At 37.9% G+C, this 16,689-nt stretch overlaps 2 protein-coding genes across 2 annotated transcripts; both read left to right on the top strand.

Annotated features, from left to right (window-relative positions):
• The first annotated feature begins 235 nt into the window (after nucleotides 1-235).
• Nucleotides 236-5,213, top strand: ccn1l2 (cellular communication network factor 1, like 2). Its single transcript, XM_057356077.1, has 5 exons — nucleotides 236-544; nucleotides 1,176-1,389; nucleotides 2,479-2,814; nucleotides 3,456-3,655; nucleotides 4,161-5,213. Exons 1-5 carry the CDS (start codon nucleotides 464-466, stop codon nucleotides 4,461-4,463), a joined length of 1,134 nt encoding a protein of 377 aa, XP_057212060.1. The 5' UTR covers nucleotides 236-463; the 3' UTR covers nucleotides 4,464-5,213.
• Nucleotides 5,214-10,373: 5,160 nt separating this feature from the next.
• On the top strand, nucleotides 10,374-16,228 carry si:dkey-90l8.3 (LIM domain transcription factor LMO4). The gene is made up of 5 exons (XM_057356080.1): nucleotides 10,374-10,767; nucleotides 11,737-11,959; nucleotides 14,173-14,269; nucleotides 14,701-14,850; nucleotides 14,974-16,228. The coding sequence occupies exons 2-5, from the start codon at nucleotides 11,745-11,747 to the stop codon at nucleotides 14,980-14,982; spliced, it is 471 nt and encodes a 156-aa protein (XP_057212063.1). The 5' UTR covers nucleotides 10,374-10,767; nucleotides 11,737-11,744; the 3' UTR covers nucleotides 14,983-16,228.
• The last annotated feature ends 461 nt before the right edge of the window (nucleotides 16,229-16,689 follow it).

Here is a 16,689-nt window from a genome sequence, read left to right as displayed (position 1 = left end):
CCCTCAGACTTTTATATTACTGTGATTTCTAATAAACATCACTAAGATTATTGTCAGTCTTTCTCATGTTTTGTATTCACACCCTGATCCCAAGAGCCCAGCAACACAAATAAAGGGATCCCCTCACAATGTAAGCACACCCCCCACTCTGACCCGTGCTGATGTCACAGAGGACCAGCCCTCTCTCTCTCACAGTCTATAAGATGACTTGCCTCTGTGGAAATCCTCTGTAGGACTGATGAGGCATTTGGGATTTCAGTCTTGCCAAACCTTTTAGGTTAGTAACTCTGACTAGTGTGCTCTGTCATCGGATCTCTCACTCAAAAAATAGACAGAGAGTTGGAAGACAAAAAGACAAATAGTTGGATAACTCTGTATGTGACAACCTCTGCGGACTCTTTAAAGTGGATACCTGCTTTTTGCATTAAGGATATATTTTGGACATTTCTGGAATATCTTGGAAATGTGTTCTGGAAGGAATCTAAGGACTCAGGCGTTTTTTTACCCCATCTTGCTGTTTATTGTCTGTTCAGCTAAAGCCGAGGTGAGTACGAGCCGCTATGCTGCATAACACGCATGCAACTGCGCAGGTACAGCAGACGAAATCCATTCAATTCTGATGGTTGTGCAGAGCAAACGTATTCTTTTTGTAAACAAGTTAAATTCAGCCTTTAGTATCAAATGTCTAGACGCTTCAGTTCTTCGTCTATGATTGTATTGAGCATGAAATCTTTTTTTTATGTAAAATAAGAGACCAAACATGTTTTCGGTTCTAGCTATTCTAGCCAGTTTGTCTAATACAATCGGTCATTCCTATGACCAAATGCAGTTTTTCTCCCTTTTTCTCATTGGGAACCAAGAGAGTGTGCTTTATGTGGTAATAAACACTATAATTTAAAATGACAGTAATGAAAGTGATTATGTATATGAACGTAATGTATTAAGAGTCAGGTCTGCACATTTTCACTTGTTGCAGTGTATATTTACAGTTTTATGCCATATTTCAAACACAGACATCCAAGTCAGTGAATTCAAAAAATCACAGGCGGACTCACTCCTAACAGACTGACAACTCCCACCTGCACTGTAACTGCACTGAAAGCCTTTCATTTATAACTCCTCGTTTCATGTAATAAAGCAAACGGTTCGCTCCTCCCCCTGCTGCTGTCCGCCAGGTGCCCAGAAGCTGTTCTCGCCCCTGCTCGTGCCCCCCGTCTCCTCCCTCGTGCCCCATTGGAGTGAGTTGGGTGTTAGATGAGTGTGGTTGCTGTAAGGTGTGCGCACAGCAGTTTAACCAAGACTGTGGACCTGATTGGCCCTGCGACCACATCAAGGGTCTGCATTGCCACCTAGGGGCCGGAGAGGACCCTCTACGTGGTCTCTGTAGAGGTGAGAAAAACAGAGGGGTTGACCTGTGTTAACTTACCATGTGTTAATGGTTCACCCAAAAATGAAAATGATTTCATCATTTACTCACTCTCATTATATTCCAAACCTGTATGACTTTCTTTCCTCTGCAGAACATAAAAGAAGATATTTTGATGAATGTTGGTAACCAACAATACTGGCCCCCATTGACTTCCACTGTATGGGCACCAAACCACTGAGACATTTCTCAAAATATCTTTGATTGTGTTTCAAAGACAAAAGTCAAGTTTTAAACGACATGAGGGTGAATGACTGAATATTTATTTATGGGTGCAACATGCCTTTAATAGGTACTTCTTCAATTATGCCAACTTTTCTGATTGTTTAAAAAAAACTCAATATATTGTGTATCTTCCACTCTATAAAAAATCTTTATTGTGTATAAATTTGACAAATATTCACTAAGTCTTGTTCACCTGTCACTAAGCCTTTTTTGGACAGCTTCACATTTAAGAGAATTTATATTTGGTAAACAATGAAATGAAAGTATTTTTAAATATTTCAAATATGAAGAAGATTTTTTTTTTAGATTTTAGATTTTAGATTCAATTTATTGTCATTGCACATGTACAAGGCAACGAAATGTGACCTCTGCATTTAACCCATCCAGAGAGTAGTGAACACACGTACCCCCGGAGCAGTGGGCAGCTATCACTGCAGCACCCGGGGAGCAAGTAGGGGTCAGGTGCCTTGCTCAAGGGCACCTCAGTTGTTACCCGCCGGCCCTGGGAATCGAACCAGCAACCTTCTGGTCATGAGTCCGACTCTCTAACCATTAGGCCACAACTGCCCTAAGAATCATACTTAAAAGCAACGTTTTCTATTAAAATATCCATCCAACCATTTTCCAAATCTGCTTGTCATCTGCAAAGTCGCTGAAGTCTTTTCCATTATAATATGATTTTTTTAATGCAATATAGTTTATTATGGAAACATAATAGTTAAAACGGTACAATACAATAAAATATTTGATGTCCATAATTATGATATCAAAGTCTATTTTTTAAAACAATGACTGAGAATAACAGTTGTTGTGTGTGCATCTTTAAGCTGATGCACAAGGACGTCCATGTGAGTTCGGAGGTCACATGTATCAGCACGGAGAGGATTTCCAGCCCAGCTGTCAGCACCAGTGCAACTGTATGGATGGGGTGGTGGGCTGTATGCCCCTCTGCCCACACCAAGTCCCCCTGCCTAACAGACACTGTCCCAACCCCCGTCTTGAGACACTGACAGGTCGCTGTTGTGAGGAGTGGGTATGTGATGATGACAACAGCATCAGGGAAGACCCACCGGATGGCCGCTCTCATCATGCACCGACCAACCACATTAGCAAACTCTTACAGAATGCTAACGGCTTCCAGTCCAGAATGGACTCCTATCAAGGTATATGTGCTTTTTATATTGCTGTTCTTAATCCCAGTTTATTGGTGGTGCTTGTGGACACACTAGTATAACATTTGCTTTTTAAGTTATAAGTACATCAAAGTTACAGACACCCAAGCAACTGAATGGCAACGCCTAAACAACATAGCATATAGCAACCACCAAAACAACATAGGAATGCCATAGAAACCACAAGAACACCTTTGCAACTGCCTAGCAACACCTTAGCAACCACCTGCAGCAAGATGTCTACAGCAATGGCACAGTAACCACCCAGAACACACTTGCAAATGCCTGGCAAGATACATTAGCAACCACCTATCAATGCTTTAACAATTACCAAAACAGCATAGAAATGCCCTGGAAACCACAGAGAACACCCTAGCGACCGCCCAGCAACGCTTCAGCAACCACCAAAACAGCATAACAGTGCAATGCCCTAGCAACCACTTAGAACAACATAGAAAATATTTAGAAAGCCAACATGTGGTGCCCAGAGTGGCCATTTTTGTAAAAATCCAATTAGTTCTCATGTTTTTTTGGTAAAGCAGCATCACTGTTACAGATCAGGAAGAAGTACAATTTTAAACCAGCCGCATTGTGTAACTTGTCTCTGTTTATATGCTTTTTTTCTCATTTAGAGTGGGCTTCCCTGCCAGTGTTTCAGATTCCATTTCCATCCCTTGAATGTTTCCAACAGACCACTGAGTGGACAGAATGCTCCGCCTCCTGTGGGTTTGGCATCTCGAGTCGTGTGACCAATAGTAACACAGAGTGCAAGCTTGTTAGAGAGACACGCCTTTGTCAGGTCCGAGACTGTGATGTCACTCCAGCTCTGAAGGTGAGATAAACACATTTACAGTACATGGTTTGTTTGTAAATGGATGCACATGTGTTCTAAATGGATTTATATCATCCAAAAATCATGTTTATTATTAGTTTATCATTTATGTAGTTATCCAAACCCAACTTTCTTAACACACGCATAAAAGGCATATTCAAAAAAGCTGTGATTAGTAATAACACGAGCATCCACCAGCATTTGGCAACATTGTGCTAGCAGATAAACTCAAAAATGTATATCTTGAATGCACTTGCAAGTCACTTTGTATAAAGGTGTCTGCCAAAATGCATAATTGTTTGACATAAAACATGGTATGATGCACCTTGACATCATTTTTTAATAGATACAGCTTTATGTTGACATGTGATTTGGAATCTCATGACAATAAACAAACCATTTAGTTTTAGGCATAATACTGTTGAAAAACCAAGTATCTATTAGTCTGGAGTTACTACTTATTTTTGTATAATAACGAGTTTCTGTTATTTTTTATATCATGAAGAAAGGGCAGAAGTGTCGAAAAACACTGAGGTCTCGGGAACCGGAGCACATTACATTTGCCGGCTGCACCACAGTTCGACGCTACCGGACTCGCACATGCGGCTTGTGCGTGGACGGCAGGTGCTGTCAGCCCTCTGCGTCCCGAACAGTGCGTCTGCACTTCCGCTGCGCAGACGGAGAGGACATCACGCGTAATGTCATGTGGATCCAACGGTGCCGCTGCAGTAAAAAATACTGTGGAGTGCAGAGAGACAGCTCACCCTCTCTTAGCCTTCACAATGACATACACACCTTCCCTCACTGAGAACGCACATACACACACTGACAGCAACGCAAACACTTTGACATTTAACTCGTCATCATGCAAATACATTCCCATTCCATGAATCTACTGTTTTCCCGGAGCATTTTTTTAACATGTTCTAGATTTGCATGCATAGAAAATTTGCACTTTATGTGTTTCTCACTGCAAGCCCCGTTCCAAAATCTAAAGGAAATATATTTTACATAAAGAAAAGAAAAAGATGTCTATTCCCCTTAAGACTTTTCTGTATTGTGACATCACCTCAGTGTGTCCAGCTTTTGTAATTAGCAATGCCATTGTGTCATTACTGTAACTTAGAATTTTTTATGCATTAAAATTTTTTTTTTTTTAACTTTTTTAAATTCTTTTTAATAGATATGAACCGATACTAAATTTCTCCGCCGATACCAAAAGCCACTTATTCAGAGTGACATTTGCCGATAACGATTCTGAAGATAAATTAATATTTCTTAACTTTCTAAACGTTATTAATTCATATATTAATTTTGAACGTTAATATGAAACATCAAACTGGTGATGTTTCTTAACATTTTCTATAAACAGAGCACAAATTCATTACATTTTCCTGTCCTCTTTTGATTGACAGGATATATCGGCGCTGATCATTGGCCAATAGCCAATAGTGTGAAAATTGCTTTTAATGGCCGATATCGATTATTGGCCGATATATCTATTTCTTCTTTTTTAGATCAACATAAACAAATACTACCATAAACATCTGAATTTTGATATACTGTATATATATATATATATATATATATATATATAAAGAAATAATAATGAAAATAATTTTCATATCACCAAATTTGGATTGCGACATTATTTTCAATACATCCAAATTTGGTGATCTGAAAATTATATTCATTATTATTTCTTTTGATTCTGGAATGAAATTTAACCTGGACAGGCTCTTGGCAGGTTTCATGAGATTCATCCAATTATTCAAAGCTATTTTCCAGATCTTATGTTTATTACGCATGTTCTCCTGAACACTATCAAATATTGTAAGCCCTTTCCGCTTTGATTTATTTATTCTCCTGTTTTGAGTTTAAAAGTATTCTTTTGAATTTCGAAAGAAAAGTGAATTTATTTCGCTTTGAATGAATGACTTCCTGTCATTGTTGATGGGTAAGAAAATGCACTAGATTGCTGTAACTAGGGACGTGAGATTATGAGACACATTAGCAACTTTGTGTGAGTTACCTGATCAAGAGACAAAATAAGGATAAAATGACTATTTACTATGTTATCTAATAGTTGTATTTCTAAACTGATATATTGTGAGTGCATTCATCAATCTGCTGTGTTTTTAATTATATACTTGCTGTACAGATGTCTCAAAAACATTTTTTTTGTTTGTCTATTCATATGATGTCTTAGCAGAGATGTGTTTGAGTGATATGAAAGCAGAGAATGTAGGATCTATGAATTGCTTTGTCTTTTGTACAGTGTACAGGCTTCACTATGGGTGGAGTGACTCTTTTAAGACTGCTTCATTTTTCGGGGCATACGTTAAATTCTAGACGCTCTCTTATATTGGAGTGAACTTTTTGTGTGTTCAAATATCTGATATAAATGAGTCACAAAAAATTAAACGTTTTCAGAAAAAATGCTCTTGTGTGTCATTTGTCATTGATATGGTTGATGGCAGAATGCCAGACTCTTAATGAAAGACCATGTGTGTCACAAAAAGGCACACAGAGTATTTGGCTCATCAATACAAACATCACAGTTGCCGCTCAAATTCTACACTCTCTTCTGCCAAGCAGTTTTTTCTCCATACAACTGGAAGACAACGTATAAGTTGACTTCCGTGGATTTCTGAGTAAACCGGTCTTAAATCTTGATCTGTTCTTCAGGTAAGTCATAACAATAGACACGGACAACAAATAATGCAAACAATAAAAAGTTAAAAAATACAATGAAATCCTGCTAAGATGACCACAAAAGTACAGTGATGCTGTACGAATCAATGATACGTAAAACACTACAAAAGAACAATATTCATGAGACAGCACAGCTTTCCAGAAAAAACACGAGGGCACCTGGATAGTCTGTGTCCATGTGCACATAGCTCTTGGCCATCTTTTTAGACTACACAATTTGGATGATCGCTAAAATCTAAACCGCAAGTACAATAAGTCTGCAAATGTTCACTCATTTATATGTTTTTAATACTCAGTTTTTAAGGCTAATGGTTAAAGGGATAGTTCACCCAAAAATGAAAATTCAGTCATGAATTACTCATCCTCAAGTGGTTCCAATCCTGCTTAAATTTCTTTGTTCTGTTTAACACAAAGAAAGATATTTGGAAAAATGTTAGCAATTGAGATTTATGGGGCATCATTGACAACCATAGTAGAAATTTGTTTATTTTTTTTGTTCTGCTGAACACAAAATAAGATATTTGAAAGAATTTAGGAAAACAAACAGTTCTGGGGCACCAATTTTGGACTACCCCAGAAATCTCAGTTGCTAGCATTTTTCTAAATATCTTCATATGAACTGAACTGAACTAAATGAATGATGCCACAGCCAAGATATGCAGCATCTTTCTTATGGAATATCTGTTATTGCTTCTATGAAATAAGTGAAGTTCATAGAGCTGTCTACCATCACCATGACCATGACAACCCTTTTACCATTTGCCAACGTCATTGCTAATGTCAATGCTTCAGGGATGTTTGCCCTAAGGGGGGTTAAGACGGTTCAAACTGTTTGCCAAGTTGAAGTCTAGCTGAATTGTGTGCGGGCTGCTCTTAGAAGCTATTGTAAACTTTTCAACGCGTCCCTTGACTACAACAAACATGTTACAAAGAGAGAAAATGACAATGTGGAAAACAGTACTGAATGGAAATTTGGGACCCAAGTGTCATAAACCCATTTATACATAAACATGCAGAGATGAAAACCCTTTTAATAAATGGTAAGTGAAAGGAAGCACTTGAATTTGAGCAATCCTCAAGAGGTCAAGCAACATAAAAGACTTCGAGAAAATGCTGTTTGAAAGACTAGGTTGCAAGTAACTTTGACCTAAATAAAAATCTCACATGGGACGAGCTAGTTTGTAGTTTTGTATTTGCTGGTAAACTTGTATTTGTACTTTACAGACTTTATTCTCTTTTGATGAGAAAAAAAAGCGCCATGTACTGCAGAAAAAACACAGGAGGACTGAGGTCTGGTGCAGGTTAACAGAGAGATGTGAGTTTCATCATGGATCCGACAGAGGAACTGGAAATATGTCGGAAACCAGAACACAGGGTTAAAGGCTGGCTAACACGCACGCACGCACGTGCACACGCACTCACACACACACGCACACACATACGCACGCACGCACGCACACACACACACACACACACACACACACACACACACACACACACACACACGAGTGTTATATTATTGCAGATTGTTCTGGTATATTGTAATTTTAAGTTTACAGTAGTGATAATATTTCAAATAATGTAATTCAGCTAAATAATATACTTCAATTAAACTACTTAAAGTTTCTAAAAATCCAACATATAGCATTTATTTCAGTTAAATTTCATGAATGCACCTTCCATAGAAAAAATCTTGCAAAAATACCATGGAATTTTAATACTGCTGTTTTTCTTTTCTTTTTTGTTTATTTATTTTATTTATTCATCTATTACCGTTGACTGGTCCCTAAATGTAGGAGAAACCACACATCTTCTGATTGCTTACAGTTACCTACAATAATCATATTGATATTAAAATTAAACAATTTTATTAATATTTATGTATTTAACCCTCTTATTATCCTAGGGGTCAATTTGACCCCATTCCATGTTTAACGTCTGTAAATACATGATTGACATCAGTTTTTTCGCTTCAGATTTAATGGCTTTTACTTATTTAATGGGAACAACTAAGTAAACACAAAATTAACATGATGTGATTTTTTCAATGTCTTCTACACATTTTGTAGCAGCAGTGTTCCTTGGGCTTTTTTAGCTGTATAAAACATAATACATCTCAAAATTTCACACACATTTGTTTTGGGTGATATTGAGGTCACTATAACATGCTATAATTGTATAGTATTCCTCATCATTTTATATTTTCAGTATAATATTAAAAAATCTAGCATACCCACACCTGTAGTATTGCGAGAACCACGGATAGTTGACATGACATGGGGGTATGGGGAAACCTAATTCTCATGTGAACTTTGATATTTCCCGTGCCATATGGGAGAGGAAAACATACTTCTCGTGGTTTACAGGGGGGGAGCAAACATATAAAAGCGTGCACAGAAGCCTTCTAAACCATTTCTCTTTGTGCTCTCTCTTTATGCTCTCTCAATTGAAATGGCCTCTAAGCAAAGGTTTTCTGTCAATGAGTTTTTGTCACAGTGAAAGGGACATAGAGGAAAATGTGTCCTAGACAGACGATAATGTTGAGGAGGACCCTGATTATGAGCCATCCTCCTCAGATGAGAATGAGTCTCCTAGTGTTGACCCTCCTGTTCTCACTCAACCACCTGTAGACACATTACCTTCCACAAATGGAAAGTTATTATGGTCCCGCTCCCCACTTGAATGTCAGGGTAGACTGAGTGCTGCTAATGTCCTCAAAATGGTTCCAGGGCCCACCAGATATGCTGTCAGCCATGTCCAAGATATAAAATCGGCATTTGAGCTTTTCATTACACCATCAATTGAAAAGGATATACTTGAAATGACAATCTTAGAGGGAAGGAGGGTGCATGGGGACAGCTGGAAAGACTTTGATGTGACTGACTTGCAAGCCTACATTGGGTTGCTCATTTTGGCAGGAGTGTACATGTCAAAAGGAGAAGCAACAGCAAACCTTTGGAATGTTGACACTGGAAGGTCAATATTTCCAGCCACTAAAAGTCTCTAAAGACATTCCATGTTTTCTTCCATGTCATATGCTTTGATGACAAAGAAACAAGACAGGGCCGACGAGAGTGTGACAAACTCGCAGCAATACGGGATGTATGTGACAAGTGGGTTCAGCGATTAACCTTTCTTTATAATCCAGGCTCCCACATCACTGTGGATGAATGTGAGTTTATTTAAAGGTCTATTTAAGGACTCAACAAAGATATAAACTACCTGACACAAACCTTTCAGAAAAAAATCACATTCTGGAGGTTTAAATTGCTGGGGTCAAATTGACCCCAGTGGGAAAAAGATGTTATCAGATTTAAGGGTAACAGGAGGGTTAAACAAATCACCCTACAGATGTAGGCCACATCTTTTCTACTAAGTATCATCTGTTTAGCATGCCAAGTACTAAAAAATGGATAAACACTCAAACACCGCCCTCTAGTGGTATCCATTAAAACACACAGTAATTAAACAGCACAGAAGTCTAGGATACGTGAACGTGTGTGACGCCACATTTGGCCCTTTGCCAATGAAAAAAAACATCCGTAAGTATAAGCAATAAATGTCATTTATCTTTGTGTGGTATAGATTGGTGTAGGCCTATGGTTTCCATATATCTTATTCGATAAACTTACAGCAATGAACTTCAGTCTGACGCCCTCATAAGCAAACTCTCTATGCTTTTGATAACCGCAATAGCTCCACGTGTCCATCGTGTTGAATAACTTGTATTCTTGTCAATGTGTAACCAACGTAAACAAAGTCGATTAAATACGCGACCAAGGCTATTTCTAAGTCCTTAAATTACAGAGCATGCATAAATAATTTTTAAAGTTACAAGTCAAATTCTACTGTAGCATGATTCATATTCAGATTTCAAGTATTTTATATTAAGATTTAATAGATGTAACGTAAATTAATATTAGGATATTAGGCTACACGCCACGCCCTTAAAGCATCAAACTTATGCAAAAAGCACAGCTCGCAGTACGTTGAGGTCATACGCCGTTCGCTCTGCGTAGTGGATCTTAACACACCTCTAAAAGTGTGTGGCTGTAGCTTTTACGTCACGCCAGGGAAACGATAAAAAGACACGCGTGTCGTTCGTCCTTAAAAGCTCCAGGAGATGCTGGTTGGTCTGCTCGTTGAAACCATATACGGAGTAAAACAACATCCTCGAAGGCAAAACACTCTTTCGCTTTGGAGTGTTTAATTCTTACATTCTGACACGCACTTCAGTCTCCATTGAACAAAGCGCCGTTATTTCATTGACTTTGACAATGTGCGCGTGCGGGCGCGCGCTCTGAAGAAGACCATCAGAAGAGCTCGATATCTTGAAGTATCGGATACCTTTAACTTTATAAAGTCGACAGCTCACTCCATTCTGGAAGCATTTTTAGGTAAGTCACCTTACGTCCTTCCAAATAAGCGAAACTTGTACAGACATTAATATCGAAAATCAAAGTTATTATAATACATGTACATGTATGCGTAACATTTCCCCAAAAGTGGATTTAAAGCCGTCATGGGTTTCTGTTGGTTGCATTAACGTTTTATTTTAAATATTATTTTAAACGTAGGTTATTATCAGGTCATAGATAGATAGATGTGGGTGGTCTTGCGTTTCCATGGCTGAACTTCAATAAATAGGCTTTATAAAATGTGCATAATTTTACATGAAGACATTTTTATATCAAAGCTTTACATTCTTCATAATAACTTCAGACAGACAACGGGTTATATCATGTCAATTGCCTATTAGTAAATCTATGAACTGTAATAAGACATAAAATTGCTATTTAGGCAAGGTATAATAAAGCATTAATGCATGATAATTTACTGTATCTTACAAACAATGATCCATAAGTGGAATAGTTCACCCAAAAAGAAAAAATTTCTGCGCCACACAAAAGAAGATATTTTGAGAAATGTCTCGGGGGTTTTGTGTCCATACAATGGAAGTCAATGGAGACCAATGTTGTTTGGTTACCAGCGTTTTCAGAATATCTTCTTTTTTGTTCTGCAAAAGAAAGTAATACAGGTTTGGACTGACACGATGGTGAATAAATGATGAATGAATTTTATTTTTTGTTTAAATTCATGTCCTTTGTTGTCATTAATTGGACAATATAGACAATAATGATAGTGGTTCTGAGTTAGTGGTTCTGAGTGATGTGTTAGATTCCCTGTGAGCAACCAACTTAGTAGCATTGCAATATCCAATATTTTTCAAATCAAGATTCAGCTAAATATTAATGTTGAAGCTCATCATTACCACAAAAGGCTAAGCACACCACATGGTTCGTTTTTATCGTTGTTACTGTCAGACTAGTGTTAATACATGCTGTCTTTTCATTTGGCTCTCACAGCCATAGCTATGGTGAACAGCCAGGTTACAGGCGGAGCGTGTGTGTCCAGATCTTGCGCGGGCTGTGGGGGTCATATCGCTGACCGCTTCCTGCTCTTCTCCATGGATCGCTACTGGCACACGCGCTGCCTCAAGTGCTCATGCTGTCAGGCTCAGCTGGGTGATATCGGCACCACCTGCTACAGTAAAGGAGGCATGATCCTCTGCAGAACAGACTACATCAGGTCAGACGCCACCACTCTTATATTACGGCTTCCTATATAAACAGTAAAATATGCACCTGCAAATCCAAGTGTCCTCAAAGTCATGTCTATTACTAATGTAAATATATCTAGTAATGCTCATCACTAAAATGTTTGCAGTCTTTCCATAGACATTTGAGCCATAAAAAGTATAAACGTTCAAATCTTTATCCGGTAATCAAGAATGACTGGTAAAGTCATTCAAATTCATTGGTCAGAAGAGATCAGAACCCTGTTAGCCTGTTAAACATATGAGCTCTGCTTGCTGCACACCAGTCTTACACTCAAAATTCCCACGTGTATTTTTATCAACTAATAATGAGTGTAAAAAGGCATTTAACTCGTAGACTTGTACATTTTGACCTCACACAAGCGCTAAATTTAGTGGTGACTGTCCAAGATTATTATTACAACAAGGACCTAAGTCGATAACGAGACTGTTTGAGTCTCCACAGTCATTTACAACGCAAATAGCCCAGCAAAGTTTTCTGAAGCGGTAGTTGTCATGATATGCCGACAAGCATTTTGTTCTCGTGTTGATTTGCATTAGACTCATTTGCATCCGGGTGCTGATGATATCTGCAGATGCGTTCTCACATGCTCCCACAGAGAACATTACAGACACTGCATGCTATCTCAGATACATCGTTGAGGATCATTTAACATTAACACAGCCAAAGCAATAGCTGTGCTCGTGAACCAAAGCAAACTTTTGATTTTGCAGTCAGAAATGGTACACTTTGGTGTCCCGTTATGTTTTATAAAGCATTAGTGGCACAGATTACCAGTTTTTTGTTGATCTTTTTCATAAACTATTACCTAATATAAAAGTAATAAACGGTTTTAAAAACTTTCTTTAAAAACATTAATTGTCTGTATCAAATAAAACGATTTTTTCATGTCTCACCTCAGTTCCTATCTCGACTATACCCAACAATTGTACTATACAGGAGCACACAGCATTGTAATACATTATCTCTTTAATAACAATTATTTGTACTATATTAATATTTCATTCATTTTGATTAATTGTTGTTAAAGGGACAGTGCATCCAAAAATGAAAATTCTGTCATGAATTACTCACTCTCTTATTTGTTCCAAATCTGTATAAATTTCACAGGGAAACACTGTGAAAAACACAGGGAAAGATATTTGGACGAATGCTTGTAACCAAACAGTTCTTGGACCCCATTGACTACCATAGTAGGAAAAATGACAATGGTAGACATAAGTGGCTCAGAACTGTTTGCTGTGCTACATTCTTCAAAATATCTGCTTTTGTGTTCAACAGAACAAAGAAATGATAAAGTAATCTTTCCTACTATGGAAGTCAATGGGGTCCAAGAACTGTCAGGTTATAAGCATTCTTCCAAATATCCTTCTCTGTGTTCATCAGAACAATGAAATTTATACAGATTTGGAACAACTCGAAGGTGAGTAAATGATGACAGAATTTTTTTGGTGAACTATATCCCTTTAAAGAGCTACCACGATATCAGATTTCCACTTCACGGTTATTGTGGCCAGAAGAATTCCTTATATGAATATTGCGATATCTACTGAAGTGTTTTTAAAAAGAAATAAATATGCTATCCGTCACATTTATCTTTAATTTTGTTTTTTACAGTCTTTAATTTGACCAATGAGTCACTCAAAATCCGAGTGTAGGCAGAGAGAGAGAGAGAGAGAGAGAGTTTGTAACAATTGTGACTCTTAGACAAAATATGATATTGATATTACAATATGTGTAGAATTAACACAATATTCATAATTGTGTTTTTTAATATCATAGTATTCCCAACCCCCACATGCTGGGTTGTTTCAACCCATGGTTGGGTCAAACATTTTTAGGTTAACTTAAACAAATGGTTTGGGCTTGTCTAAATGTCATCTATATTTTATGTTTTACAACCCAAATCAGAATGCAGTCAAGTTATCTTTGAAAAACTATTAAACAAATATTTTCTTTAATTCTTTACATTTCTAATCAATTACAACTGTATGCTGACAAATACCAAATGCTGGTAACATGTTTGTAAGTTAAGGTTAAACATTTTCTAAATTTAAGCACCTTCTTGCATTGGCTGTTTGTTAAAAAAGAAAGTCAAACCTTCTTTTTTTTTATTTGAAGTGCCTCAGTATGTTCTTGGTGGTATGGGATGGTTTGACCAAGATGTTTGTTTTTCTGTTCCAGATTGTTTGGGCACACGGGTGCTTGCAGCGCATGCGGTCAGTCCATTCCTGCTAGTGAGATGGTCATGCGAGCACAAGGCAACGTCTATCACCTCAAGGTTAGTAATATAAACGTTTTATCTCTAATGTTTGTATTTGTCTCAGTATCGGCTCATGTGACCGAGAACCAAAGCCGAACGTGACTCCCAGAGATTTGGCAGTAGCTCAACTCTGAAGCACCTATAGCAGATGTTCATTAGAGCTGAATTAAATGTGTGATTGTAAGGTTGGGCAAAGCCTGCATTTATTACAGCCCCTCGTTATTATGTTTTCCCAATGATAACCTTGTTCGGAGCTCATTTCTTGAAAGCTGAGTCGGCCTTGATCTCACAAGGATTGACTCATTAAAAATCATTTGAAGCAATACGAGGCCACGTTGGCCAAGGCGCATAGTTAGCCCTGACTAGCGTGCAATGCACGCTAATTTGGCATGCTAACAGAGTTAAATTCACTCATGCTTCTTCTAAAGTTGAGTCTGGTTCTGTTACAGTGCTTCTCCTGTGCAACGTGCAGAAACCAGCTGGTCCCTGGTGACCGCTTTCACTATGTAAACGGCACCATATTTTGCGAACACGACCGACCAGGAGCGGCTCTACTTAATACTCACCTGCAGAACAACCCAGTGCTCGCAGACCAAAAAGTGAGTACATGTTTTAGATCATTGACAGATGCTTTTGTCATTTTAAGGTACAGATATGTGGTTTCCAGTCTTAGTCTGTATTAAAGTATAAACATGAAGTAATTGTACTCTTGTGTCTTGTAGGTTTGCTGAAGGGTCTCTTTCTCCCTCGGTTCACTTCCTCCTCAGAGGCCCTTCAGTGTCTGACGCCATTCAACGGCACACATTTCTCCTTTGATGCACTTACATTTTTACAGCTCAAATTTACAGAAGGTACTGACATTGAGAATGGGCTGCAAAAGTAATGGAAAACTTTCTAAATATCTGATTTTACATCTAACTCCTTTCGGCCAGCCTGATGTTAAGTGTGGTGGACTCTGCATTACCTCTCATGATAAGATATATTGAGGCCTTGTCTCTCCCCTCACATCTGACTGCAGAAGTAACGCATATCTGTTCTCACAGGATATCCTGCCTGACTAACCTCATAGAGGCATCATTTTAAAGCAGTTGCATTTTACACAATGCATAGTATACACAAGTCAACATGCTACCTATTGAGTGAAACAGGATATGAGTAGTTGACAAATAAATTGAACATGTGTCCTATGGTGTGATATAGCCAAATTTAGAGTATAAACTGTTAATATTACATTGTTTTATAATATCTATATTTATTATTTATATGTATCATATAAAATAGCGTAAGAGTGATTTATCTTCATTGTTAGTTTTTCCTACATTTTTGCGATCACACCATATGATAAATTTGCATATTAGTGTGTCATACCCATATACAGGAAAAAGTCCATTTGACTGGCTTTGATAATACATGGATCTAGCAACGACAAGGTCATGGACTCAAAGATAACACATACTGAAAATATTTATATCTTGAATTTACTGCAAGTGGCATTGGATAAAAGCATCAGAAAATGCATAAATGTAAAAGTGGGCGTTACATACCGAAATAGAGTCAGGTGGCTAGAGGGGAGAGGATAAAAAGTGAGAGGTATTGTGGCATCAGCCAATATTTTGTATTAATTTGTGTCTATTTAATCAGGGTTTTAAAAGAAAAGTGAGAGTTATTATGGTATTCGACAAAAAGGAAAATCAATTCAGAGGCCGAAAGACGTAATTACATTTAATGACGTTTTTCTATTACGATAAGACCAGAAATGTGTATTTTTATCATTATGATTTTATTACGAGTCGTTATGTTGACTTTAACGTTTTGTCAAAAACAGAATTAATGAAAAACACATCTTTTTGGCGTCATTCAGGGTGTAGAACTGTAAATAGTTTTTATACGCATACTCTCTGTAACGGCCGAATTATCTGCACAACATGTGATGTCTATTTAAGGTGTAATTATCTAATAAATGAAAAATACAACAAACCCCATCCATCAAGAAACAATTTTGTCGTTCCTTTTAACCGCACAGATTTCATTGTTCATTGTTTATTACTATTTTCTGCTAGTTATTAGCTTCGGTCTCAGCGGTGCAAACCTGATTACCCAAAGGGTTAGTATATGAATAGAGCTTGGGCTCGGACCATTACAGAAGCAATTAAATGTGAGCGCGGAGTGTGCGAGAGTGCTATCTGTGCTGCTGTTGCACTAGGGAGGCTGAACTTTACTCTGATCCCATGTTTGAATTTAATAAGGACTAATCTGCCGCCTAGTTAATTAAGAGGCAGTCGCTCCTTTCCGCTCGTTGCCTCAAAACAATCACACACGTTAAATGTTTACCATGTCGCAATTAAAGTACACAGCACAACTTTCCCACCCCCTCTCTCAGCTGATGAGCTCCTGCCCTTGATGAAAGCTTGAAAGCATTTCGGCATTGACATTCTGAA

Source organism: Triplophysa rosa, linkage group LG17, assembly GCF_024868665.1.
Source record: "Triplophysa rosa linkage group LG17, Trosa_1v2, whole genome shotgun sequence".
Lineage (NCBI taxonomy): Eukaryota > Metazoa > Chordata > Actinopteri > Cypriniformes > Nemacheilidae > Triplophysa > Triplophysa rosa.
This window is presented reverse-complemented; position numbering and strand designations above follow the sequence as displayed.